The sequence below is a fragment of the Aquila chrysaetos genome, chromosome 24 (genome assembly GCF_900496995.4).
Source record: "Aquila chrysaetos chrysaetos chromosome 24, bAquChr1.4, whole genome shotgun sequence".
In the NCBI taxonomy this organism is placed as follows: Eukaryota; Metazoa; Chordata; class Aves; order Accipitriformes; family Accipitridae; genus Aquila; species Aquila chrysaetos.
In genome coordinates this window covers 15795937-15823426 of record NC_044027.1, presented here as the reverse complement: position 1 = coordinate 15823426, position 27490 = coordinate 15795937, and the positions used below count along the sequence as shown (strand labels likewise).

The following is a 27490-nucleotide window of genomic DNA, read 5'->3' as shown; positions in this document are numbered from 1 at the left end:
ATCAGAACTTGCATGTGGAACAGTTTATAAACAGAATTGAATGTTTTAATTATTCTAATGAAGTGGATGAAGAAGAAAAGGAAAATAGGCCACTCTGATAAAAGACAATCAGTTGGTTAGAATATAAAATTCCATGGAATGTATAGACTTTATGGAATTTACTTGCAAATATTAAAGTGTTATGACTGATTTTTAGAAGAAGATGTCCTATTCCAGTGTGAGCATTTCAGTAGATAATCTAAGTCAGAACATTACCTGCTGTTTGATGTTTAGTTTTAATTACAGAATTCTTGGCTGTGCTGAAATGTCTTGTAAGAAAATCTATGGAGTTAGTGTTTCTTGGTGTTATTCCTCTCTCTGCCTGTGAAGCTACAATCCTCACTGAAATCAGCGGAAGATCCCCACTGCTATCGGTGGGAGCTGAAGCAAGGCCATGTATAACATCAAACATTTAATATGAAAATGGGCTCCAAAATAGACATTCAAGGAAATGCTTTAAGCCTTTTTTTTTTTTTCTCCTCCCCCCCCCCCCTTACTTTTCATGTAGGAAGAAGACTAGTACAGTTACAAAAATGAGATGTGCTGCTTTTGTGGCTTTGGTTGGTTGTTGGTTTTGTGTTTTCTGCAGGTCTTGTCTGGTCAGGCTAGTCAGAAACTTGTGGGAATGTGCTTAAGAGGTTTAGCTTGCCCTGCAGAGATACTAGTTTAAGTTGACTCTGGTTTTGAAACTCCTTGTATGGTTTTTACATCAATGCTGACTCAACCATTATTGACACCAGACTGCTCAAGCCAAACCTTTCTGGTGTCCGTATGTATCATAAATAAGCCAAAGCAAATAGGTTGTTGTTTTTAGTGGCAATTTTCTAATCATGCTTTACTTCAGTTTTTCACCATCTAAAATAGGTTTCATAATCTCAATTTTGTTAGTGAAAGGGGCCTTAAAGAGTTTCTAAATGCTTATTTATTTTCTTAAGATCCTCATTGTAACATTGCTGTAGAAATGCAATATATCATGACTGCATAGCTATGTTAAATTTTCCTCTGACTTTGTCCTATTTATTTTCAGAATATGCTTGAAGAACTATTAATTCATAAGCCAGATGATCCCATTCAGTATATGATAAACCATTTAAAGCAGAACAACGATGATGGTAAGTGAAAATCGAGACACCTTATTAGTTCAATTCCTTGTTTGTAAACAGCTGTTTGAAAGATGCGCCTCAGTTGGCAGATGATGGATAAAACTTTTCAGACTGTGTCTTGAGGCAGGGGAGGAGAAAAAGGTGAGCGTTTTGGAATAGTTATAGGTAAGATGCTTTTAATTTCTTTTTTTAGTGGGTAATCTAATAAAAAATGCACTTTAACAGTTATAACAATGAAACCCTCTAAGGGAATAACAAAGAGTTCTAGTGTATCAATTATTAATGTGTTCTGTGCCCCATCTGATATTTCCTGTTGTCTTTACGCTTGCTAATTACTCCTTTTGTCAGGTGTAAATTTGGTTTCCTATTCTACCTGGGCTGGCAGATTCTCTGGTTTTTGATTAGTTAGTTACTAGCTGCTGTTAATGAGTTCCACTGCTCAGTGGCATCTCAGATGAAGGAACAGTGAGCATGCCTACTTGTATGTATAACAAAACCTGGTAAATTGAATAGGAAGTCTGTATTCTGCACAATAAAAGCATGTACACTCAATCAAATTATTTGATTTACAAACTGTTCACCCTTAGGCAGATTATATTTGGATATGCACAACTGAACTATAATTTTTGTTCTGCATGAGCTGTCAGGGGTAGCTGGTGTCATGTTGCTTTGATGTTTCTTTAAAACCATAGTAAACCATTATGAAAGTTCTGCTGCAGCATCAATGAAATCGTTATCACTAGAGATGCTGTGAGCTCTTAGTGGCGGTGATCAGATGGATGTTGATTGAAATGCTGCTAAATACCAGGAAAAAAAAAAAATCAAATCCTGCAAATTGTGTCCAGCCTTTTCTGATGCAGGCAGCATGAGTAATCAATCTGTTTTATAGACCCATGGAAAAAATGTGGAAGAATTTCATGAGGTTTGATAGAATGCTGATAAAATTTCTTCACATTGAGCTAACATTTGTCCTTAAGCCCCACAGTATTATTTGAACAGAATTAGGCAGGTTTCCATTTCATGACTTCAGTACTTAGAGGCTAAAGATAGAACTACAGCAGTCATTTGTCAAAGGAAAAATGCTGTCTGCTTTTAGTCTGGAAAAACCTATTAAGAAAGGAAAGGAACTCCAATTAAAATTAAAGCCTAAATGTTGTTTTAAGAATAAATTATAGGAAAATAATGTAACAGAAATCTGTGGCAGAGTTGATTTTACTTTTTGATCATGGCGGAAGGTGCTGACTATTTAGAAGAAAAAAAAACCTTATTAGAGCCATCAGTAAAGTGATGAATTTTCATGATCTTGCCTTGCTAGACAGTTTTAGCCCTAGAGAAAATTTCAAACAGAGATGCGTGGAAAAGAAGCATTGCATCTATCCCAGGTGTGAAGTTAGAAAACCTTTTTAATTAATAATAGGATCTAAAGTACTCTTAAAAATATAAACAAGTCTAATGATGATTATAGCTTACAACTGTCTTGAAAATCTTGTAGGTCAAAGGTGTGGTTAAGCTTTTGTGCTTAAGGCTCTGTACTATTGTTTTTTCATGTGTTCCTTTTCAAAACCTTAAAGAACCATATGAAGACTGCTAATTCTTTCATACACAAAGATGCTAGTTTTCTACATTGTATCTTGGTTTGTGCTAACAAAAAAAAGCTTTCAGGATCCAAGCGGCATTTCTGTGAGTTCTTCCTTTACAGTCAAACCTCTGAAGAAACATAAAAAAGTTCTGCAAGAATGTTCGTCATGTATTATGTGCTTTTCCTGTTTGACAAAGGATTTCTCTTACAAGTTAAATAAATTTTGTTGCATTAATACTAATCATAGAATCTTTTGGAGTTAAATGGAACTCAGTGAGTCCAGCTGTTCTTTCGCGTTATTCCAGGATTAATTTTGTTACTGCTAAAATCATTGTTGAATGTTAAAACTTACTTTACTTGGAAGAGTAAATCCTGTAACATCTTGTCAAGACTAAACATGGAATGAAATATGATTTGTTACTGAAGAAAAAGGCATTTTCTAGATTTTCCTGACTTCATTTACCTGCTGGTTCAGACCTCCAGTATTAAATACTGACTATTTGCTGATTGGAGGGGGTTAAACATTACATACAGTGGTGTCCTGGTTGTGCCCTTGTGTCATATGTTTAGGGAGAATGCTTTAGAGGAGTCTTACAAGTGTGCAAATGAGTAAATCAGTGAATTACACTGCCCCATCTGCTGCCAGCCACTAAGCAGAGAGAAAACCAGATTTAGTACAAAGTGAGCATTTACAGTAGCCCTGGGCAATATTAAAGCATGATATGGTGTATATAATGGTATGTTTCGTTTTTTATCAAACGTTTGTCCAAGAAAGCTGTGTATTAAAGCTTCAATACCTAAGGGTTTTCTTGTGAATTTTAAATCATGCTCCTAGTTAAACCTCAAAAGGATCTGTGGATGGAAAGGTTTTTTGATTTTCTTTGAAGTGGTTTGAAGAAGTTGATTAGTGTTGGCACCCGAGCACTCTTTTATGACGCTGTTTATAAATAATTCCTAAGTACCGGGCTGGAGTTTCAAGGTGTTAGATTAAAAAAAAAAAAAAAGGTAGGATTTAATCACATTACATTTGAAAGAAATTAGGTGATAAAAACAGCTGATGTATCCTTTTAAAGTATTTTTCTACATTGTGTACTAGTTCTGTTGCACTTGCAAGAACCAATAAGGGGGGAGTTTTTCTTAAACCTTCCAAGTCAGATAACTTTGTAAAGATGAATCTGTAATTTGGGTTTCATGTATGTTTAAAAATTGCACCTGCCCAATAACTGTTAAGTGCATGGAAGGCCTCATAAAAATACATTTCACATACTTCCCTGTCTGCTGCCATCAGACACTGTATCTCCCTTGGTTATCAAGAGCTGAAGAGGTTTTTGGGTGAGTAGATCCCTCCTCTGTTTTGAGCCATGTTGCTCCCGGTAAATACTCATCAGTCCCTTCTGTATATAGTGTGTTTTGGTTTGGGTTTTTTCCCCCAAGGTATAGGGGAAAAACCTCAAAGATGTTAATCTAAAATGACAGCTCAAGGGATTGCAGCCTAAGGTGTGTTCATGGAAAAAGTCCCAAATACTTTTCTAAGAGTTACTCCATTTCCCCTTTTTTGTCTTGCCTCTAATTCATTCCCAATGAAGCTTACAACGGTAATGCCTATTGTGTTGTCTATATGCATTAGATTAAAAATTCCTCAGAACTGGGATGCATTTTTCCTACCTTGCCCCCTCAAGGAAAGGACAGGGACGTGCAGTATAGTAACACAAGATACAAAGAAAATTACTTTTAATGATGACTAGAAAAATTGAAAGTAGCTGTCAAAAAGAGTAGAGAGAGTGCTTAATTTTGCAATATCTAAATCATCACTGAACCCTGACACAACCTATTTAGATGAAACTAAAAAGTGAAATTGCATTTTTTGTGATGAGAGCCAAAAGCTTTGCCGAAGTAAAACATATTTTTACTACCATACTGTGTAAGGGAAATGAGAGAAGAGACAATCTCAAGAAGTCCCGTCCACTCTCAACCATTCTATGGTTATGATAATAGTCACTTTTAAATAGTCCTGTCCTGTGTGTACAAGCTAAAATATTTTTTCATCACAAAATGTGTTAGGTCTAAATGTTTTGGGAATAAAAGTCAAACTCAGATAAGGAAATGTTCATATCTTACACTCTGGTTCACCCACTAAGCTATCCATGTGTTTAAATTGATTGAGAGAGAGAGAGAGATCTTATGTGTCTCTTTAAGTGGCATGTTTAGTCAGATTAATAATCTCATTGACCATGGAGATTAAAGGAAGACCCAGATGGCATTGACTTAGTGTTCCCCCCTTTTTTCCCCAGTGCAGCCCAATCCTGAGGTCTCTATTCAGGCAGATTTCCAACTGAAATAATTGTTTCATTGTGATTACATTTATATTATGCAATGCAATAGTGAGAAACTGGTTGGTATTTTTGCTGTTCTGCATCTTGGCATTCACATATTCTTGTTTCATAGCTCCAAGAATTTGTGTACTTGGTCCACCTGCTTCTGGGAAAACTACAGTTGTAAGTATACTATCTTCAATGTTATAATGCTGTCCACTTACCTTTTTACTTTCTACTGAGCTCAGCACTTGTGAAAATTTTATTCTGTGAAAATAATTTTCAGAATTATCTAAGTGATAGGAGAGCACAAGACAAATTGAAGGGTGGCATTCCTAAGGGCTATGCCTGTACATTACGCTATAAATTGAATGGAAATGTTCAAGTAAGCTCTACAGGAACTTGCATAGGTAGTGGTAGTGATACTGCTGTAATGCAACAGAATTCTGCCTGCCTTGTTTTCTGAGCTTTTTAGCAGGACTAATTAACCTGGGAGAAGTACCATAGTTACACGTTTGTGATATTCCCATATTGTGGATTTCTTCATTTGCATGGCCAGTTGTCTGTCATGTCCACTGATACTGCTTGATTGAAAATGTCAAAGTTGTATTTGAACCACAGAGAAAGCTGACCACAGAAACTGCAGATGATGGTGGTGTGTGCATTCTAGGAAAAATGCTTTTTTCTTTAAAGTCTGTGTTATAGTACAGTAGATGAAAAAGACCTTACTCAAAGCTGTAGACTCTTCAACATCCTTATAAGAAACTGCTTAAAGTTACACATATAGTCTGTAAACTTAAATGGAAGGCTAGGAAAATGCTCTGTCTTTCTGCAGCCTTCTGAAAAAATGCTTCATTTTCCTTCCAAATATTTCAACCTGTATTTTTTTTCTTCTTCCCTCAGGCAATGTGGCTTTGTAAACATTTGGATGCCATACGTATCTCTCAGGAGACTTTGTTATTCAAGGAAATATTAGCACTGACAAGGGAAGCAAAGATGTATAAAGAAAGAAAACAGGTGTGTAAGAGGATATAATAATAGTAGTTCTTATGTCACAGAAGAGGAATTATATGGCATTCCCATGATTTCCAGTGCTATGAGTTGAGCAGATCAGAGTAAATATTCTTGTATCTATGGTGGTTTGTGCAGTGGTTTGTGTATATGTAGGTACAGGGTCTTTCAGGGTAACCTCTGCTAGATAAGAAGATAAGAACAAAGATAAAAATGTGTCAGAGCATAGACTAGGAGCGGGAGAGGAAGACAATGTAAAGTAACGGAGGTCTTGAAAACATTAACCTTAGACATGAGCAACAGAATTGATAGAAGTCCAGGTATGCACCATACCTAAAGAATGGTTCATTATATCATTAGACAAAGTGTCTTCTATTTCAGCATGTTTGATAATCTCAGTAAAATAAGCATTAATGTCTGAGGTCTCCTTTGGTACAAAATGCTCTGGAAAGGATGTACACAAAGAACTTTTTTTGATCTGACAGTGCTACTTAGTTGTGCATGCTTGATTTCTCTGTAGCATGACACAAATAACTAGGTGCATTAACTCAAAAGCAGTATGACAATCCATTCAGTTACTGAAAACTCTAGAAGCTCTCAAGCTGTGGCAATAGCAGCCAACTCAGGAGATCATTCAGTTCTTGGGTTGATGCACTCTACCTAACTCCGAGTACCTGCTTTGCTCCAGACAGGTTTTTAAATCCCTTCATGCTTTATTGTGGGCCTCCTAACTAATATTCAAAGAAGTTGGTCTGAAGAACAATTTTTCCAGATGTCATGACTCGCAGGATTAGTTTATCAGCAATGTAATTGTCCTGTTATTAAAGGCTAGTGACAAGTAGATTGGAAAAATATGTTGAAAGAATATCCTGAATACACAGAAGGATCTCTGCTTCTGATTCCTGCCCTTTTAGCTGATTCCTTTCTCCAGATGTCAAGGGGTTCCATGAGTAATAGAATGGAAGAAGTCTGGTTTTCTGTGACTCTAGCAAGATCATGAGTTCATATTTTCTCCCTCGTCACCTATTTTCGTAAAAATTGAAGTAATTTCAGATCTGTGAGAATTCTACACCCCTGCTATATTTGATTTGAATTGGCCAACAGAGTCATAATTTGCTGAGATGGTACATGGTGTGATACATAGATGAATTTTTTTCCTTAGAAAATTAGGCTGAAAATAGGGTGGTGATTATTGCACTGAATTAGTGAATGAGGTTTGGAGATGCCTTGAGTAATATACTGAAAAAATCTGAGAGGAAAGAGTTCATTGAACTCACTGAACTTATTGGCAAAAAGGTTTGCTTTTGGCTGGAATGATATAAAATAATTCTTATTGAGAATATGTACTTTGAAATTATCATTCTAATTATTAAAGATTGTTTTGCTAGGTTCATAAATTTCAACTTGGAGGGGGAGAATTTTAAAACAAAAATTCCCTTTGGTTTAATTACTGTAATTATTAACATATTTCAGACTATACAGATACACTTTCAAGGGTGTCCTTTTGGGCTTATTTGAGTTAAAAAGATGGATGGTGTGGAAGATGAAAGTCAAAAATGTCAAGGCTAATCAGGTAGTAAGGAGTACTCAAAGAGCAGAATCTGGTGGTGGTTTAGTACAGTGCAGTTTGCCTTTGTTTTTGAGGTGTTAGATCCTAGAAGAACATTTTCACTAAATCATTTCTTGTTCCTTTATATGAGTTTGATTCTTCAAATGTAACTCCTTAAAACTAGGAGGGAGCTCCTTGCTTCCTTTAAGTCAATGCAAGCTTTACAATGACTTAAAATGTAGCCAAATTGTCATTTCGAGCTGTATTTTCCCTTACTGATTCATGTCTGCTGGCTAAATCTACTGTTGCCGTAACTGACCCCTGGTTCTGCTGAAGCAAGCGGTAAACTTGACTCCTCTAGCATACATAACATCCATTAGCACTAAGAGGGTTTGAATGTCTATTCAGGAACAGAACAATAGCTGTTTATACTATCTTTGATACAACCAGGGCATTAAAAAGTTGTAGTCCTGGCCAAAGCAATTTAATAAATGGAAAGAGGAAAAGCAGGAATGAAGACTGTTTTTGAAAGTCTGGTGTGAAGATCATGTAACACAATTTAATGTTGTTAGAGGAAGGTTTGATGCATATAAGGTTACTGTGGCTAAATTAACCCCAGTGCCAAAGGTCATTCATTTTCAGGTCAGTAGACCAATGTTACTAGATCTGGGCAAATGCTGCAAAAAGGTCCGCAAATATTTGTTCACGTATTTTACTTACTTATCTTTAGCCAAGCTTTCATCTCTTTTGTGTTCGCTCCCAGTGAACATTAAAGCATTTGAGTTTTCCTGGCACAAGAATTCATGGAAGGTGTATTTAAAATACGTGATTATTCTCTGAAGCTCAATTTTTAAAGTTGGACATGCAATCATTCACTAACACATACCTGGCCACTTACTAATGAGCACAGCTCAGGTAGTGAATTTTAAATATTGACTGTTCAAAGCAAAATGTGATCATTCTGCATGTAAAAATATTCCAAAAAGAAGTCAAGTATTTTTGAATATTCAATAAATTTGAAGAACCATGAGCTATCAATAAATATTCCATGAACAGAAAAAGAGGCTACATTTTTGGATAAATCATTGCAAATTATTCCCTCATCTCTAGTTATTATAATGTTAATAGGAAGCACCTTCAGGTTTTTCCTATAGTGAAGTCTAATGATGAGCTATTGCATGTTTCACGTTTCCTTTTAACTGGATAAAATAAGAAGTTGAAACAACTGTGGTAATTGTGGGCTTGTGGGATGGGTGTGCTCTTAATGCTATACTAAATTGCAGTTAAGGTGTTTGCATACTAGTTAATGACTTAAAACTACTCTAGAGTTGCATCGTATCCCTGTGCTTTTTAAGAAGAAATATAATAGAAGAGAGGAAAACCCAAGGCATCCTTATCTATGTATATTCAGCATTCTAATCTATTCCAGGACAAGCCACTATGCAGGAACAAATAGGAACTGTTCCAGTCTTGTGTATACATAAAAAAGACCAGCCTTTCATGTGTATTTATCTGAACAAGCGAAATCTAAACATGAATGATTCTCAGAATACTAAACCCAATTTCTTCAAACATGACTGCTTTTCTGTCCAAGGTGCAAACTTGGAAAAGTCAGAATTTTTTCACTGTAGCCGTTTTCAGAACAAATATATCCAAAAATTCCAATAAAAATGTCTAGAGAAAGTGCTCCTCCCAAAAAAAAGTCTAGCAGTTTTATGAAAAGATCATTGAAATATAACTCTGACTAGGTTGGGCATGTAAGTTGAAGTATGATGTCCCTGAAATAACATGGAATATTTAAAAGTAATCATTAATGAGTACAGTTTTTCAGCAGTATGGAAATAGTGATTAAACCAGTGTGTATAGAAAAGTGGTCTGAACATACACAAAATATCATAGCAGTAGGTCTTTCCATTAACTAAACTGAATGTTGGGACAGGCTGAGAGTGCCTTAGATAAGATACAGTTCTGCAGTTATCAAATGTATATGTGTCATTGTCCATTATTGCAGATTTCTGGGCGGTGCAGTCCCATCTACCAGGCTCATGATATATTTATGTGAGTGTTTATGAGAGAGAAATTGTAAATGTGCTCTCTGATATGTATCAGATTTAATGATTTCTAGTTGAATAATTAGGCATTCTGCAAGCAGCCTATTGAAAATGATTTTGTAGGCCACTGCTCAGTGGGAGGAAAACTGACCAGGAAATGAGACTGGAATTGAGCCACAGAGAGCAGAAGGAACTAAAACACTGAAATACCCGCATGTGTGTCCTTGATTGTGTTTGTGCAATAAACCCTGCTCAAAAGAGAGGGCTAAGAATACCACTGCACTGAAAGAAGTTAGTGAAATTTTGGTTTAAATTGGTTTGGCAAGGCTTAGCAGAGTGGACCCCCGGCAGTCACTAGCCTGTCTTGACATGACACATCAAAGAAGTAAGCAAGACACTAGCTGTTTCTGATAGCAGCGTGATGCACCTTTGGAAGGTGACAGACTCAAAGCCACAGACCCAGGCTCCAGCAGCGAGAGGCTGCAGGAGGCTTTGACGCACCACCCTGTGGGACCTGCTGACTTTCAAGAAACACAGCAATTTCTTTCCCTTTTTCTCTTTTACCTGCTTGAATGTTGGCTTATGAATGGCTGATATTAGGAAAGGCACTGAGAACTGGGGACAATAGAGATAAAAACCAAGAAAACCCACTGCCTGACTGGGCCACCTTGTCCGTTCCACAGGCAGACGAGGGCTGGTCTCTTTTGTGTATTCTGGAGTGCTTTCTCCACTCTACTTTAAAGTGACTTGTATGGTAGCATTTCCACCACTCCTGGTGAAATTGTTTCATGATCTAATGAAGAAGATTGTTATGAAATCTTTCCACAGAGTCAGCCATGTTTTCATTATATCTATCCAAATCCTTTAGTACAACAAAAGCCTACAGAAATACTCTTTTTTAGGGTTATGCCCTTCAGACTGTTTGGTTAGAAAAAAGAGATGGGAATCCACAATATGTGCAACTGCATGGAACAAAGAATCAAGCTCACATTGTTAAGTGAAAGATAATTTTTTGACTTGGGAGGTAGAGAATCTGACTGCAGAATTTTTTCTGAGTATTCATTTTACCAATAATGACAAAGTGAATGAGACTGAGACAAGGCATTTAGTCAAATGATTAACAGCTGTTCTGACTGGCATGGCCAAAGGTTTAGACTTTATCAACTTAAACTGGCTAACATAGAGTTTGTTTAACCAAGTTCAGCATAGAATGAAGGCCTAAACTAACAAGACAGTGAAGAAAATTCTTACAAGAAGGAAAGAAGGTGTTGTGGTTTAACCCCAGCCAGCAATCAAGCACCACGCAGCCACTCACTCCCCCCCCACCCAGTGGGATGGGGGAGAAAATCGGGAAAAGAAGTAAAACTCGTGGGTTGAGATAAGAACAGTTTAATAGAACAGAAAAGAAGAAACTAATAATGATAACACTAATAAAACGACAGCAGTAATAATAAAAGGATTGGAATGTACAAATGATGCACAGTGCAATTGCTCACCACCTGCTGATCAACATCCAGTTAGTCCCCGAGCGGCGATCCCCCTGCACCCACTCCCTCCAGTTTCTATACTAGATGTGACACCACATGGTATGGAATACTCCGTTGGCCACTTAGGGTCAGCTGCCCTGGCTATGTCCCATCCCAACTTCTTGTGTCCCTCCAGCTTTCTCACTGGCTGGGCATGAGAAGCTGAAAAATCCTTGACTTTAGACTAAACATTACTTAGCAACAACTGAAAACATCAGTGTGTTATCAACATTCTTCTCATAGTGAACTCAAAGCATAGCACTGTACCAGCCACTAGGAAGACAATTAACTCTATATCTCAGCTGAAACCAGGACAGAAGGGTATTGTTAATTTCTTGTCAGGAAATCTAGCATAATAACGGAAGAAATATTAGGGGAGGGGAATGCTAAATCTGTAAAGGAATGTTGTTCTGTCAGATAGCAAATACTGTCTTACAAAACATCTCTAGATCTGGGCAAAGTAATAGTCACATAAAGAAATAGCACTTCTGACAATATTGGCACATGCAGTTTCAATCCCGTTTCACAGTCCTGAGTTTAAAAAACTAACTTTAACATTAAAATTAACTTTAACTATAAAATGTATTTTAAATAAACTTGCTGGATTATGAAAGAGTGAGAGTTACTTGAACCTATGAAACAAAATTCCTGAAAATCAGACCCTTTCTGTTATTTGCTCTGTGTTTGAGATTCTGCTTGTGTCACGTGACAGCTGTTAAGATCACTAATGCCGAGTCCACTGACCTATGGAAGAAGTAGTGGGTCAGATATTTGTGGTAAAAAGGACTACTTGTGGATGTGATGTTCTTATGGATTCCTTTGCAGGTTTGATGTCCAATGTGTGTGTTAGTGTGCAAAACTTGGCACTGCTTCCATGTTAGTGTGCAAAAAGCATGGATGTAGGCTTTGTGTTCAGCTTACCTTTAACACTGATTTTTGTGCCCTTATTAACTCTCTGATATATTATGTTAATGACTTGGGACTTGCGCAGGTTTATTTATTTATTTATTGTTAAGAAGACATCTCACTTCACCTTTAACCGGAATATGCCTGCATGGTAAAATTCCTTTTGAACTCAATTGTGAATATTCAGCCTTTTTTTGTTCTTTCTTTAGAAAATTCCCAACGCGCTTTGGGCCAATCTGATCCAGGAGCGTCTGTCAAATGTGGACTGCATCAAACAAGTAAGAATTGCTCCTCAGAGGGCTGGTGGATAAGCACTTACACAACTCGTGCATAGTAGTTAGCATTCTGAGTCCTGAGCAGAGGAGGGAATGGGGGCAAATCATTGGGGGCTCTGGAGCGGATTGCTTTCTTGAACATCAGCAGAGGGAGTTTGGAGCTTTATTAACAGGATAAAGGGGAGGATGAGAGTATGCATATGCTAATCTTCTAGCACAGAGATGATCAAAGGCTGAACAAGCATAGCTTTGTTGATTGCCTGGGGCAACTGGCAGAGATATAGTGGACAAAACAGATAAACAAAAAATATATAAAGATCAATATGTTGAGTTAAGATTTTAACTCTTATTGAGGAAAGGGGGAAAAGAAGTCTAACATTACTCATTTCAATTTTCTTTGTTTCTCATTGTGTCTTTTTTCTTCCTGTGTTAGAAAAAACTGCATTTGAATATATTCTCTTCTAGGTAATAATTAATATGTTCACTGTTATTTTACACAAATAGGCAACTGAATAGGTTTAGCTGTATTCAAAAATGTGTGGCTTTTTTTTTTTCCCCTGTGTGCTTAGCCTGAATGTAAGTAGAGACTTTTAACATAGAACCTTACTCAAGGAAAGCAAAATCTCTTTTATGTGTTTCCTTTAAAATCTCAGATGTTGTTATGGTTTATTGAGTCCATAATCAGCCCATTATAAGGGATTATTTGTAAGGGACATGCTAATCTAATGGATAAAACCCTGTTTCTAAACAGTGCCAAAATACAGACTGTACATTATTTGATGCACTTCTTGAGAGGAAGAAGTCCAGTGCAAAGTAGGTGTTACATTCATGAAGGACTAAACACCTTTTTTCAGAGAAATAGTTTGTGTTTTCAGAACAGTAACTCTGTCACACCCACACCTTTGGGTCAGGGGGTAACTAGTACTTCCTGACCTCACAGAGATATTGCAAGGCTCATAGTTTTATTAAAATCTGTTGCTTCTCAACATCATCATCATCATCTACCTTGTTGGTTGAATAAAGCAGGGCTGGTAATTAACTTCTCATTGAAGTGTGAAAACTGCTTCCTAAAGCTTCTTAGCATTAGGTACTGAAAGAAACTGGAAATGCTGAAAACCTTATGTCTTGTACTTCTGTCTCTGTGATTTTTGGTCTGCAGTGATCTGCAGGCTGGATCCTTCCATCCATGTAAAACAAAATCTTCTGGGGGGCTGGGCCATTGCATTGTAGTTTTATCATGGTAATTCTGTAGCACAGAGATGTCTATAGGTGCAGAGAAACATCAACAAAACTAGCAAGAACTGAAAAAATTTTCTGCCCGTGATTGAAGGTTTCGGCTTTTACAACTCAGATAAACTGAATGATTGCCAAAGAAGTCTTCATGTGCTTCAGTGCAAAGTCAACTATCTATCTTAGCTTAAGCCACTGATGGAAGTGGCTTTCAATGGACCTGCCTTGTGTAAGCTAGAGCAGATGGTCAATTACAGTGTATGAACTGTGGAAAGGATAACTTGATCAGGATGGTAATGAATAGCTGGAGATGTAATCTCTTAAATTGTTCCTGCCTGAGAGGTTTGCTAGAGGACATCTGTCTGTGTCATATTTCTGTTGCGAGCATATAGCTGCAGCAAAATAGGTAGTATGCTGCTCTGTTTAAGCAGTAGCTTAGAACTAGCAATAGCTAAACTTCAACCTATCCCATTATCTAATCCACTGGTTGCATGAGAATTTAATTTAGAATACTACCTGCTGGTGTTTAATGTTACTGAGAAAAGTCATTAAGCTAAAACAAACCTTTCCTTGCCCAGCTAATCTTGTTCTTTTTTTGCCAGGTCATAGAGGAGTGCATGACAGTGCCCTTATCTGCATTGGGAAGTATCTTGCTATAAAAGTCCTTCCTTTTCCATCAGTAGAGAAAGCTCTGAAGGAGTAAAAATAAGCTTATGTGCGTGATTTTTTAACATTTCTTTGCATTTTTAGCTAAATCCAGGTTTAACAAAAGACTTACTGTAACAAAACTTTGGGATGCATTATTGGCTCCGATACATATTTACAAATGATGGTATGGGACTTCTCTTCCTTCAAAGAGATGTGAGCTGTTGTTCTTGTGAAGGGAAATTCGTGAAACAGAAACCTAGCTCATCACTAAAGTATTCTAAATTTATACCAGATATAAATCCCATTGACATTATGGGGTTGAATTACTGCAACTTTGGAGTAACATAATGATGAGTTGAACCCTGAGCTTTTAAACTACACCAGTATTTGCTTACATGGGGAATTGCCAAGATATTAGGATTTTAAAATGTACTGGCAACTCTAAATTGCAAAGTGTGGATTTTTCTGATGCCGCCTCCTGCCTTCTTTCCACTTAATGTGAACTAATAAAATCTGCTTCGCCATACAGATGAGACACAGGTTTTAGGCTGTTGTTTCTCTTTGAGTTCCCTTCCTACACTGGTATGATCGAGGCCTGGGAAGACTTTCAAAGAATTTTCTAGTTTGTGATGTATAAGGACATGACCTCCTCCCCTTTTTTTCCAAATGGACCATTTTTTGTGTGTTTTAGGATCCTGTGTTTCTTGCTCCATGCTTCATCATCTGGGATATTGAAACAATGATTTTTGAATCCTTAGAAAGAAAGGAGTAAAGAGATTCGCAGAAAACCTAAGGGTTATAAATTTTTCTCTACAAAATACTGTATACCTTACTCAATAGATCAATAATTGATCTATTAATTTTGAATTTGCAAAGTAGAATTAAACTATTGCATTGCTAGTCACTGTGCTTGAATTACATGGATGTGTCTGGTTTCTCTTGAAGGTCTTTTTAGCTGAGTTTATTTTATTTTATTTTATTTTATTTTATTTTATCCCATAATAGTTATTGAGCACTCCAGATCAAATATCTGGCAGTATTTAAGGTATTTGTTTATCTGTACTAAATTCACACAGGACTTAGGCCTTTCAATTGGCAGGAGAACTTGTTTAAAAACACACATGTGGTGTACCATCTCATTCATTTTTGTGGCATTTTGAATTAAAGACTGTAGCTGAGGAACACTTGAGAAACCAGTATTGTCAGGTCTGGATATACTAGCAAATGAGCAGCAAAAAAAGGCTATGAATGTCAACATTTTTTATGTAAGCTGTGCAATGAGATATCATGGACGTACAGCAAGTCAGGTGATTGTATGATTTACTACCTTGACCTTGTGGCAAGATGTGGAACATCTATCTCAAGTGAAACTTCTCCTCTAGTGAGTATGTTTAAAATATCTTTAAACCTGTAGAAATGAAAGTAAGTTAGAAAGATGATAAACCCAAAAGAGAAACTGCTCTTCTGACTGCTAACCACTAGGCTTTAGGCTGGTTTCAGACCCCAAACACAGGCCCCCTGAGCTTGACACTAACAGCTTCTCTGGTTGTGCTACTAGTAGTTAGCAGGTAGGATAGGGAAGATGCCAGGATACCCCTGGTATTTTCAGTAGTTTTGGTTAAATATTTTCTCACATGATCTCTCAAAGGTGATAGCTGCAGGGGCAATCTGTCCTGTAATGCTATTTGGAGGAGAGCTGTTGGATGGCAGTAGTTGCTGTAAGCTAGCAAGTACGTGAATAATTCTTTACTTTAGGGCTTTTATAACACTAGGTCTAAAACCTCTTCAGTGTGCTTATTTTTTCACATAAGTCTCTTTGATTAATTTTTCCAGTGTTTGTTGTGATACTGTTAAAGTGAGTTTTACTAACCATCAGCGTATAAGCAAAATCCATTGCTCTCCAAAGGCTTCATCCACCCCATGCTTTTTTTGCTCTAATTGTTGGCATGGTTCCTGTTCTCCTTTTAATAGAGAGGGAAGGATCTCTCAGTGACTGTTATTTTAAGTATTAGGTCATGTAAACTTTGAGTAAGGTGACAAGATGGTTAAAATGCCAACAGCTGCATAGTGTCTTGCCTACATTTTATGTTCCTGTTGTTATCACCAGCAACACTGAATCGGTGCTGGATGTCTTACAGAACTAGGAGGAAAAAAAACCCTTTATAAAGCTTCCCTGACATTCGGCAAGAATGGAGTGGATGTTATTGGTCTCATTAAGGTTTCAGCTATTTTTAGGAAAAACACAAAATTGACTTTTCAAAGTTGTGATGGTTATTAAAAATCTTTTAATTAATAGATAGTAATTCATGGTCACTAAAACTTCCTCACATTGTATATGTCTTCCATTTGAAAGGGGATCTATGCATTTTATTTGCAATATTTTCTTTGTGTGATTGGAAAAAGAATTAATACTGTGGATTTTTTACATCATTGAACAGATTTATGCCATTTCTTTCAAAACATGACTCAGCATTTTTCTACTGAAAATGTTAATAGATTAGGAGCAGTATGTTGGACCATAGTACCACCAGCTGTTTGTTTTATTTCTCCTTGTGGTGTCATTGGCTTGGCATTAATTGTACAGCTTTCATCCCACTGACAGTAGGAATACAGAAATTTTTGTGCCATTGTTTTGACAGTCACAGGTTTATAGATGTCACAGGCATTCTCCAAGGAGAACATTTTTATTGATCAACAGCTCTGCTGAGACTCTGTGTTATGTGTTCTTCTAATACAAATGTAGTTAGGACTGCGAGGGATCAGACAGGTAGGTCTTCCAGCATACGCAGAAAACTTATTGCAAGCATTATGTTAGAACCTGGGACTTGTGAAGCCGATATGAAGACTTTTCATCTTACAGAGTTAGTACATGTTGGCTACGGCACCTCTGACTGCTGGTGTTGTGGAGGGAATTTATAGAACTGGAAAAGGCTGGTGAAGAGATTGCTACATGATGAATTTGTGAGAGAGCGAGCTGAGCAACCTTACTGATGTCTTAGGACCATTGAGAAACTAAGCTTAGGCCAGTGATTTACACAAGAAGTGGCAGAATTACTTTTGATTGGTATTAAACAGTTCAGAAGGGTAGTGGCTGTCCTTGAAAGGAAAGGCAAAGAGAGCAATGGCTATTGGTTCTTTTTGGTTTTACCTTGGCAGATAAAGAGTATCATGTTGTCTCTGTGAAACTCCATGCAAGGATAGTGATGTTACATAGATTTCTCTGGGGAGAGAATCTGCCTATTCACCATCTTTTTTGTTTTCCAAGAAGAATGTGGCTTTTTTTTTTTTTTTAAATAGCTTTGCAGCTTACTCAACCTACAAAAATAATGTGGGGAATAAAAGGTTTCTTTCTGATGCGAAATTTGGTAAAGTTTGAGCTTCTTCCATCATCCATACTGCTAATGTTGAAGGACTGCAGGAGTTGGCTTGACAATATTTTCTACTGCACTCAGTCTGCTGTTTTCTGAAAATCTTAGAAATTTTAGATCCATACTGGCAAAGCTATTACTGATATTATTTTTTTGCATTATTGTCTGTCCCCTTTCTTCAGATGGGAGCGAAAGGCATGTATTACTTTTTGAAAAGTACTGATGATGTGGAAAAACTGATGACTTGTTTTCCTAAAGGCAGCAGTATTCATGACCTTTGATCTTTATGCTTGTGGCTGAGATTTCTTTTGGATATGTCACATAATTCAGCATTATTTCTTCGTGCTATCCCTTTTCATTATTCTAAGGCAGTGTCAATTTTGGATTTTGTAATTAAAAAAAAAATTGAGGATGTACAGGTCAAAGAACAGGAGAGAACTTTAATACTCAAGTCATTATTATTAGGGTGGAAAGTGTGAAAGTATGTAGGCTTGGTATTATAGCTGAGAGTAGTGCCAGCAAAGGAATGAGATTTACATTTGGGAATGACCCTGAACATTTCCATTTCCCCAGATTCCTTAAATCCGGAGAGGAAAGTGATGGCTTTGAAAAGTACTTCCTTGTTGCTGATTTTCAGCATGGCATGGGTCTCCAAGGAGCGCTTCACCTGGCATTAAGGCAACAGCAGAATGCTGTATTTACAGCAGTCTTCATGTGGGAAAGGATTGAGGTTTCCAGCTGAAGGAGAGGGAACAGTGACCACAGAGTAAAGGCACCATGGAATTACTCACTTTTAGCCTTTGTTCCACCCTTGATGTGATAAGGTGCAATCCATGCATGGATGTAAGGTTACTGCTATCAAGAACAAAAAATAGATGGCTTCTTAAAGAAACAAATTTACCATGTGAAGTTACTAATTACACTTTAATGATAGTCAGGAGGGCAAAGAAGACCAGTGTTTGCATAAAGCATGATAGGCATATTTTAAGTCAGGTCTTGCTCTGCTGTGTCTTGCTTTCCTCTTGCTTCGTTCCCAAGCCACACTCCCTTTTTACTCTTTTTTTTTTCTTTTTTTTTTTTTTTTATCTGTGACATCTGCTTGGAGCTTGTCCCTCCTGTGATACCATACTACTTGCAGCTGTTCAGACCTCCAGCTCTGAGCTGTGCATGGGGTGCCCTGAGCATACGGCCTTTTTGATGTGTGATAAAACAGAACCAAGCCACTGGGGGTATGGAGAGGGAATGCAGCAGAATATCAATAAACCTGTTCTGAACAAAGCTGCAGCTCTGTGGTGGAATAGACATTTCACTGAAGTGTCAAGTAGATGGATAATGTATTCTAATTAGGGACTGACTGATACCCTGGAACTCAGAGACCTTTGGAAATAAGATCCAAAATGCTAACTATTTTTGTAGTGTGTTTTTATTTTGCATTTGTTTAATGCCTTAAAACGTATTTGTTGCAGGAATCTACTTATTGAGCTGTGTTTTCTTACATTGCAAAAACTTTTAGCTATAAAATTGCTTATTGCCTGTTTTAAGGACCTTAAAAATTTGTATATAAACCTCATGAAGTTTGCTCTACATTGTTAAAATACAATATTGTGTTTACTGCCTGTTGCTCAGTACGTGATTTTGAGCAATAAGCTCATCAGAAGCAATGGTTTTGTGGGGTGGGGTTTTTTTGTTTGTTTTGGTTTAGTTTCCAAAGGTGTTGCACTTGGGGGTGGAGAAAATGAGCCAGATTTGTAGTCTGTAAATTGGCATAGATTTGTTGGCTTCAGACCACTGATGCCATTTCTCCCTAGAAGAGGATCTGGGCCTATATATATGTTGTACAGGCACAATATATTCATAACTAGTGCTGAAGTTCCTAGCATACTGCTAAAAATATTGTGCAGCCTTGCCTCCTGCAAGTCCCAAGGGATAAATTGATTTCTCAGCACCTGTGTGACCTTAGACAGCAGTTCATTCTAATTCGATAGAGCAAACACTAGGAGTGGCAAAAATGGCTGGCAGTAACTTGAGTCTCTTATTTTCTACAGATATCAGCAGGATTACATGTTCCTGAAAGCAGGCTAATTAAGGAATTTTAAATAGTCTACTCTATTTTCTTGTATAATTGGAATGTCCCAATTTTCTCCTACAGAAGTCATGGAGATATGTTTCCCTGAAATACTTCTAAAACCTTTGGACCTCATACTGACAGAGCTTCAAATTTATGTGGGAGATGATAATGATTGCTAGCTAATGCAATATTAAAATATCTTCTTTATTTCAGTACAAAGATGGTTTCCAGATTTATTGTAATATCACAAAGTTATTTTAAGGTATAGGATATAGTGACAAGGAAATGTGTGGTTAACCAACTAACAGATAAATTAGAGAAAGTTCAGGACATTCAGACTTGAGACTGGGAAGTGGATTAGATTTCAAATACTGCATCACGCAGAAACTGAGTGAGGCTGCAGCTCTCCTACGGTATTTCACAGATCTGTAAATGTTTTTTTAAAGATGCTCAATCCAACACTTAGCTGGCTATAACAAGGACTTAAGGGAGCAAAAGGCTCTTTTTTCTTTTTTCTTTCTTTTGCTCTGTTGCTTCATTAGCTTTGGGAATGCTGGTTCCATTACTGTGAGTTTTCCTGTATAATTTAAGAAAATAATGAAAGCGTGCATATTTTCCTCAGTGTTTGTGGCATTAAATCTGTCTTTAGATTTGTTTAGCCTCTTTTTTATACACAGTGTGGGCTGGTATCCTTTTGAATATTTCAAAACTGTAGAAACTGTTTTGGGTTGTTTTTATTCAAGATAGAAGTTTCCTTTTTTTTTTTAAGATTGAAACATGAAAAAAAAATTCGTTGCTACAGTACATAAGTTCCCATTGCTCTGTGGCAGTGGTATTAGTGCATGCCATTTCACAAAAATATCAGTGCTCCATGTTTGCTTTCTTCTCTCACAAGCATCCTTAACAAATACTGTGCTGTTGTGGGACGAGAATGAGGTAATTTTTGTGCAAATAGCACTGATATTTAGTGCTAATTTTTGGTTTTTTCTCTTCCAGGATCAATAATTGTTTCATGTTTTTGTTCAATAGGGGTGGATTTTGGAAGGCTTCCCTGAAAATCAGGAACAGGCATGGATGCTGCAATCATCTGGCATCATTCCTAGGCATGTTGGTAAGCAGTACAAGGTTTATGTGTGATTGCACCCAGTAGGAAAGACTAGAACTGTTTCTCCCCCCAAATCCTCAAGAAATTCAATACCAATACTGAAGACACTGGAGTCACCAGACAGCAGAATATTTCAGTACAGTTCAGATTTGCTCAAAAACTTGAGGTAACCTGTGAGACTTTAAACCCTGTCTTCATGAACCCTTTTCTTCTTACACGTTAGAGTTCTGTAAATTCAAGACCACTCCAGCAAGTGTCTCTGAGCAGCTATATGTAGCTTTGCTTCTGTTCTAGGAGTGGGTGTAAGTTTTCTCTGACTTCCATCTCTAGAAATCAGCCTTTATCATCAGACCAAAACAATTCCCCATGTACTAAATACAAATTCATCTTTCTTTTGAATTAGAGAATGCAAGCTTAGCAAACTTTATTCCACCAAGTGAAGTGGACAAAGGATTTTAAGCTTGACCTTTCAGAGTATGGGTGAATTCTGATTTGATTTGAGAGGAACATTTGTTTACTGGCAAAGTGCTGGTAGGCAAGACCTTGACAGCTGCCCTTGCCATCTAGAAGCCAGTTGTCCCAAATTAATATAGTTAGAGGACCCACTTAGAATGTAAGAAATTATTACGATTGTGTGGCGTGCAGTGTAAAATGATGAATGTAGAGCTTGCCAGTGGATAGTGAACAGAATGTTAGCAAACTTGATGAATTGTCGCTTTGGATTTGATTTCGATGAGATTTGACTGTTAATGAAGAATTCTGAATCACTGCAATAGAGTTAGGCAAAAATGTTTAATGCCTAGTACTTGCATGTATTTTTAATACAGCTAATAACATCTGAAGTTGAGTTTTGCTCACAATTATATCTATGCAACCGAGACCTGAATGAGAATCTTAAAGCTCAGTCTGTCTAGTTAATCAAAAAGAAGGTTGAGAGGAGATGAGATTTACAGTGTATGAGTACCTTAATAGGGAGAAAAGCATCTGAAAGAGCTATTTGATACAGAGAAGGAAGTCATACAAAGAACTTGTTTGAAACCTGTAATCAAATGCACTGAAAATAGTAATTAAATTACAGTGTTTAACTGTGAGGATGATTAGCCAAAAGCAACCTAGGGAACTGACAGATTCTTCATCTTTTGATGCTTTCTAATCAAGTTTGAATACTCTTCTGTGAGGTTATCAAAAATTAAGTTTCACTGGTCTCACTATCACTATTTTCAGGGTGAAAAGTAATTGTTTGTGGTATAGAAGAGAATCAGTCTCGAGTGATCTGGGGGTACTTCTGTCCTAAGCTCCAGATACAATGTAAGTGAGGGACAACCCTGTTAATTGGTGTGAATGACAGGGACAGCTAGTACTCATGGATACTGGACTGGATTAATGTATATTTCATCCCACTATAGTGCTTAGGAGGTGGAGCAAAATTCTGATTAAAAGTGAAATAAAGTTTTGCAGGTAGAATACTGGGAAAAGAGAACAAGGCAAACGTGCTTGAAATATGTTCATCCATCTTTAATACTAGGATACATCTAAACAGTTACAGGAAATAAAACACTTAAGTAACAAGAGCTACACTTTTTACTTTTTTTTTTTTTTTTTTTTTTTTTTTGTGCCTAGTTGTGCTTTATGCTCCAGACACTGTGCTGATTGAGAGGAACAGTGGGAAAAGGCTTGATCCCTTCACAGAAGGTGCAGTATGTGTTTGTTCCTGATCTCCACTAGAAACTGGAGTGTTGCTTGGTCTCAGAAACATTGTTAATACCAGTGGGATTAAAATTTAAATGGTATCCCTTTAAGAACGGGTAGGGATTTATAATTACAAATTTAAACTGTTTGGAAAAAGTGTTTGTTGACATTGCATTATTTTTTTGTGCCATAAAATATGGGAAAATATAAAGCTCAGTATTGAGCCTGCAAACCATAGACCACGGCAGTACAGAATACTTGAAGCTTAGATCTGTCCATATGACATTTTGCATGCATCTTTGCCAGGTCCTGTTTTAATTCTGAGGTGCAGGTATGCTTTTAGGTATCTTCCATTAAATGACTAAGTAAACTTAGCTCTGTATTGTCTGTTGAGTATCATTATCAATCATTCATCACAAAATAAAATCCTGACATTGCTCAATAAAAAAATCACATTGGATGTTTTAGGAGTGGAATTAGGAGGGATGTTCTTAACTAAAGAAATGACTTTTATTTGCTATAAAGGAGATTTGCTTATCAAAGGACTTGCTTAAGGTTCAGCCTGAGAATTTGGAGAGCTATCCCCAGTTCCTTGTTCTTACTCATCATGCTGTCTTGGCTACATGGGCGGGCAGTTACCTTGGCCACTTCCTATCTGTGCATCTGCAGAGTAAGGTGTCAGTATAAGTAACGAGGGAAGTGCACAGGTTATTGCTTGTGCCACAATATAAAGCTTAAAAAAAGACCTTGATTTTGTTTAGGAAACCGTTTGGAGCTGAGCAAGACCTATTAAATCATCCTCTTAGTTCCTAATCAGTGTCTAACTTCCAGAGGTGTACCATACAACATTTGACTGGCCAAGTGATCCGCTGATACAGCAGCGTTTGGTGAAACCAGAAGATCTATCTGAACAGGAGATGTCAAAGAAACTGCTGGAATATCACAGAAACTTCCCTGGGGTTTTCCAGATCTACCAAAAAGTTTTGAAATCGATCAATGCAGACCAGCCTTCCATGGATGTCCTCTCACAGGGTAAATATGTACCTTTATGGCACATCTGATAGTTGATAAACTCTTATTTGAAAGGTAGTTCCTAGCTGTTAGAGACAGTTTGTAGGATTAGGGTTAGTTAACACAGATAGCTCCCAGCTGAGTTGCGTTCTCTCTAGTACAGTGTTACGGCTGTTCCTGGTAATTATTTTACAAGACTAGAATAAGTGCAGGTAACTGGAAAGTCTTAGTTCCACAGTCCTGCCAAGGAACACCTGACTCGGCAGAGCAAATGTCATGGTTATTTCTGCAAGAATCTCTTCTAAAAGGCTGCATTGTGGCTCAGTTGTTAATCTCCCAAAGGGCTAGTACCTTCCACAAGTCTGATAACAAGAAGCAGGAGTAGTTCAAAGCTGGTAACGTTTCATTTTTTAAAAGTTGCTTGTGCTGGTAGCTTTTCTGTTCAACAATTCTTGTTTGCCTTTGCTTGACTGTAATGCAATCTGACTTTTAATGTTAATTCTTCAAGAAGAGAATAAGGAAACTGCCAGAAAGACCAACTGATAATGTACTTTGTAGCTGTCAGTCTGTCGATGATCTGTTATATCCCAGTAATTTTGCATCTCAAAAAGGTCTTTTTTTAATAAGTGCTGCACTTTTAAGATAAACAAGTAGGAAGTTTATATTCTGAATTTACACATTAATTACCTCTAAATTACTTAATTAAATTTAAAAGTTCATATCATCATTCATAAAGAATTCATGCCTTGAATTGTAAATAAAAATGTGAGTGCCTGAATATTAATTATTATTAATTAATAATGTAGTGAGATAAATTGAAAACTGGAATGAAAAAATCCTCTCTAGATCTTTTTTTCTGCAGTGCATCAAGCAGCCAGATTTTTTTTTTAAAGAATAATTAGATGTGGAGACTGTCTAGGGGATCATTACTCCTAATTAACTTGGTTATTTACTGCAAATTAAGCATCATTTGTAAGCAGGGTGCTTTGCCTGTAATGTTTGTGCTTTTCAATACACTGCGTTATGGAAAATGTTCAGGATAACTAGAGCACTCCTTGGGTAGCTGATATTTGGGTTTTAGGAAGTTATGCAGCAAATACACCATTTTCTGTTACAATTTTCCAGTTTTTTTGTTAAGTGTTTTTATTGCTGCAGGTAGAGGTAAAAAAGAAAGAGAAGACCTCTTATCAATATTAGTATTATTATGGATTGTTTCATACAATTATAAAATTTTCTAAACTCTTAAACCTTACTGCGATTACTGCTAACATATACTAGGATATGTGACATCAAATTCAGTTGTACAGTGTAGTATCCCAGTACAGCTTGTGGCACTGGAAAAACAGATGTTTACAATCCCATGTGGTTGCAGTTTGAGTTAGTTTCTCAATACTTCAGGTCTGCTATCTAGAAATAGCAGGGCTGGAGTTTGCTGGAGATGCTTCTTTATTACAAAAGGATTTTGTAATGTTACAGAAGTGTCTAGCAGAGCATCCTCAGTAAAAATGTTAGTTAGTATACAGCAATGTGTTAACAATGGTAGTTAAAATACTCACCCTTATGATGTTCTCCCTCAATCCTTTTGTGTTTTTTTTTTTAATATGGACTTATGATTCATACAAACATTAATGTATAAGCCTGTCCTATTTGTTAGACTAAAATACCATTTTATTACAAGGACTCTTTAGTCTAGAGAGCCTTTTATTTGAACTGAAGATGTCTGGGCTAACACTTAATTTTATCCATTGGAATTACAGAGGAAATCGGAGCCTATGTAGGTGTGCCCATGCTGCTTTAGTCATGGGTAACCATGGCAGTCAGGAGACGGTGGCATGAACTTTAGCCTTGGCATTTGAATCTGTGATTCCTGGAAAGCTTGCATAACTTGTGCTGAAGCTTGAGCTGCTCTCTTCACTAGTATTGTGAGCCATAAAAGGGGCATGGGGAGTAGGAGTGTTTGGCTATGTCCAAATACAATCCTAATTTGTCCTCATTGCCAAGCCATGTCTTCTTTTAGCTTCTTGGTGATCTATCAGGTTCTCTTTTGAGATTGTAACAAAGTTCAGATCTCTATAATACAGCAATGTTGATGATCTCATGTCCTGTGGTCTTTCCAAAGCTCTTAGAATCTGTAGATTGACCTGAATGTAGTATTTCCTACGCGATACAAAATGTAGAAGAGTGAAGTCGGACAGAGAAGCTCAAATTTCCTTCACATGTTATGCGAAAATGATGGACAAAAGAATAAAATTATACTTGGTTATGTGTTGTCAGTGCTGCATTGTGTCGTGACATCCTATGCTACAAGTCTATAATATTGTAATTAGGAGCCTGTTAATCACACACACATAGCTGGATAAATGTCATATTAATTTAACATCCTGAGTTTTTACACTTAAATATTTGTTCAGAAACTGCAGAAGGTATTAAATGTAATTATATCCCTCTATAATTTGCATGGTAAAATTGTACCTATGAAGCAAAAATTACTTCTGCTAATGTGGTTTAACCCCAGCCAGCAACTAAGCACCACGCAGCCACTTGTTCACTTGCCCCCCACCCAGTGGGATGGGGGAGAGAGCTGGGGAGTGGAGGGGGGGAAGTAAAACTCATGGGTTGAGATAAGAACAGGTTGACAGGACAGAAAGGAAGAAACTAATAATGATAATAATAACAATAATGACAATAAGAATAAAAGGATTGGAATATACAAAGCAAGTGATACACAATGCAATTGCTCACCATTTGCCGACCGATTCCCAGTTAGTTCCCGAGCAGCGATCCACCCCTGGCCCAGCCAATTGCCCCCAGTTTATATACTGGACATGACGTCCTATGGTCTGGAATATCCCGTTGGCCAGTTTGGGTCAGCTGTCCTGGCTGTGTCCCCTCCCAACTTCTTGTGCCCCTCTAGTCTTCTTGCTGGCTGGACGTGAGAAGCTGAAAAATCCTTGACTCTAGTATAAACGCTACTTAGCAACAACTGAAAACATCAGTGTGTTATCAACCTTCTTCTCATACTGAATCCAAAACATAGCACTATACCAGCTACTAGAAAGAAAATTAACTCTATCCCAGCTGAAACCAGGACAGCTGAAAACAACATGGTAGAAGAGCAATTATTAATTGAATCTGCTCTTTAAAATGGTTTGACATCTACTGATGAAAGAAAGTATAGGAGTGTAATGATAGTAAATGTATAGTAATGATTTCTAAAGCGCTCCTCAGTGTAAGTTGCTGACATGACAGTTTTATCAGAGTCCTGATTTTGGTTGGAGTATCTAGATGTTTCAGTGATAAAATAAATGATGATCAACATGACAACCTTTTTTAAAGAAACAGAGAAGTTAATCAGTGTGGTTTGGTTGTTTTTTTTTTTAAATAGGATATAAACTGTATTTCTTGCTTTTCTCTCATGTTCTAGTTCTTACCTATGTCCAAACACGGCACCGATCCGCTGCCCCCTTTACACCACGGATTCTCTTTTGTGGACCCCCAGGCAGTGGGAAGAGCCTGCAGGCAGCACTAATAGCTCAGAAATACAGTGTTGTCAACAGTAAGTTCTCAGTAAATATGCACTTTGCTCAATACCCCTTTTCTCTCTTTTTGATCATTTATCTTCTGCTGTCTTACTTGCTCATAAAATTTCTCTGTTTGTCCATTGCTATGGGTGTCAAATTTTTGAGGGAAGTGAAAAGTATTTCGATGAAGAAATATAAACCAATAGAGCATATATTCTGTGACAAACCAGCTCTAATATTTCTTTAGTCATCATTTTTTATAGCCTTTGCATCAGTATTTTTCCGTGTGTTAGATTCCTGTAGTGCTCTGAATTCTTCTGTGGATCCATGGATCATGAGTAATGTCTTCGCAGTTTCAGCTGTCTGACCAAAATTGGGGCACTTTTAACATAGCATTTACTCTGAACTTTAATGAGGACTCAGGTTCTGTGCATCTGAAGTAATGTATTGGAAAAGGAAGCAATTATTTAAAAGTGCATTCTCTTTCTTTTGTAAAGGA

The 27490-nt window shown here is 37.2% G+C and overlaps 1 protein-coding gene across 2 annotated transcripts in view; it reads left to right on the top strand.

The window, feature by feature from the left end:
* The window catches only part of AK8 (adenylate kinase 8), a 73876-nt gene that overhangs the window by 1768 nt on the left and 44618 nt on the right, over window positions 1-27490 (top strand). The window contains exons 2-10 of one of the 2 annotated variants that reach the window (XM_030001024.2): window positions 1067-1151; window positions 5167-5216; window positions 5937-6050; window positions 12286-12354; window positions 14184-14222; window positions 20695-20776; window positions 22391-22462; window positions 23291-23491; window positions 26895-27026. In XM_030001024.2, the coding sequence (XP_029856884.1) occupies window positions 1067-1151; window positions 5167-5216; window positions 5937-6050; window positions 12286-12354; window positions 14184-14222; window positions 20695-20776; window positions 22391-22462; window positions 23291-23491; window positions 26895-27026 (844 nt within the window). The remainder of the gene's footprint in view (window positions 1-1066; window positions 1152-5166; window positions 5217-5936; window positions 6051-12285; window positions 12355-14183; window positions 14223-20694; window positions 20777-22390; window positions 22463-23290; window positions 23492-26894; window positions 27027-27490) is intronic. The other variant, XM_030001025.2, reaches the window with a different exon arrangement.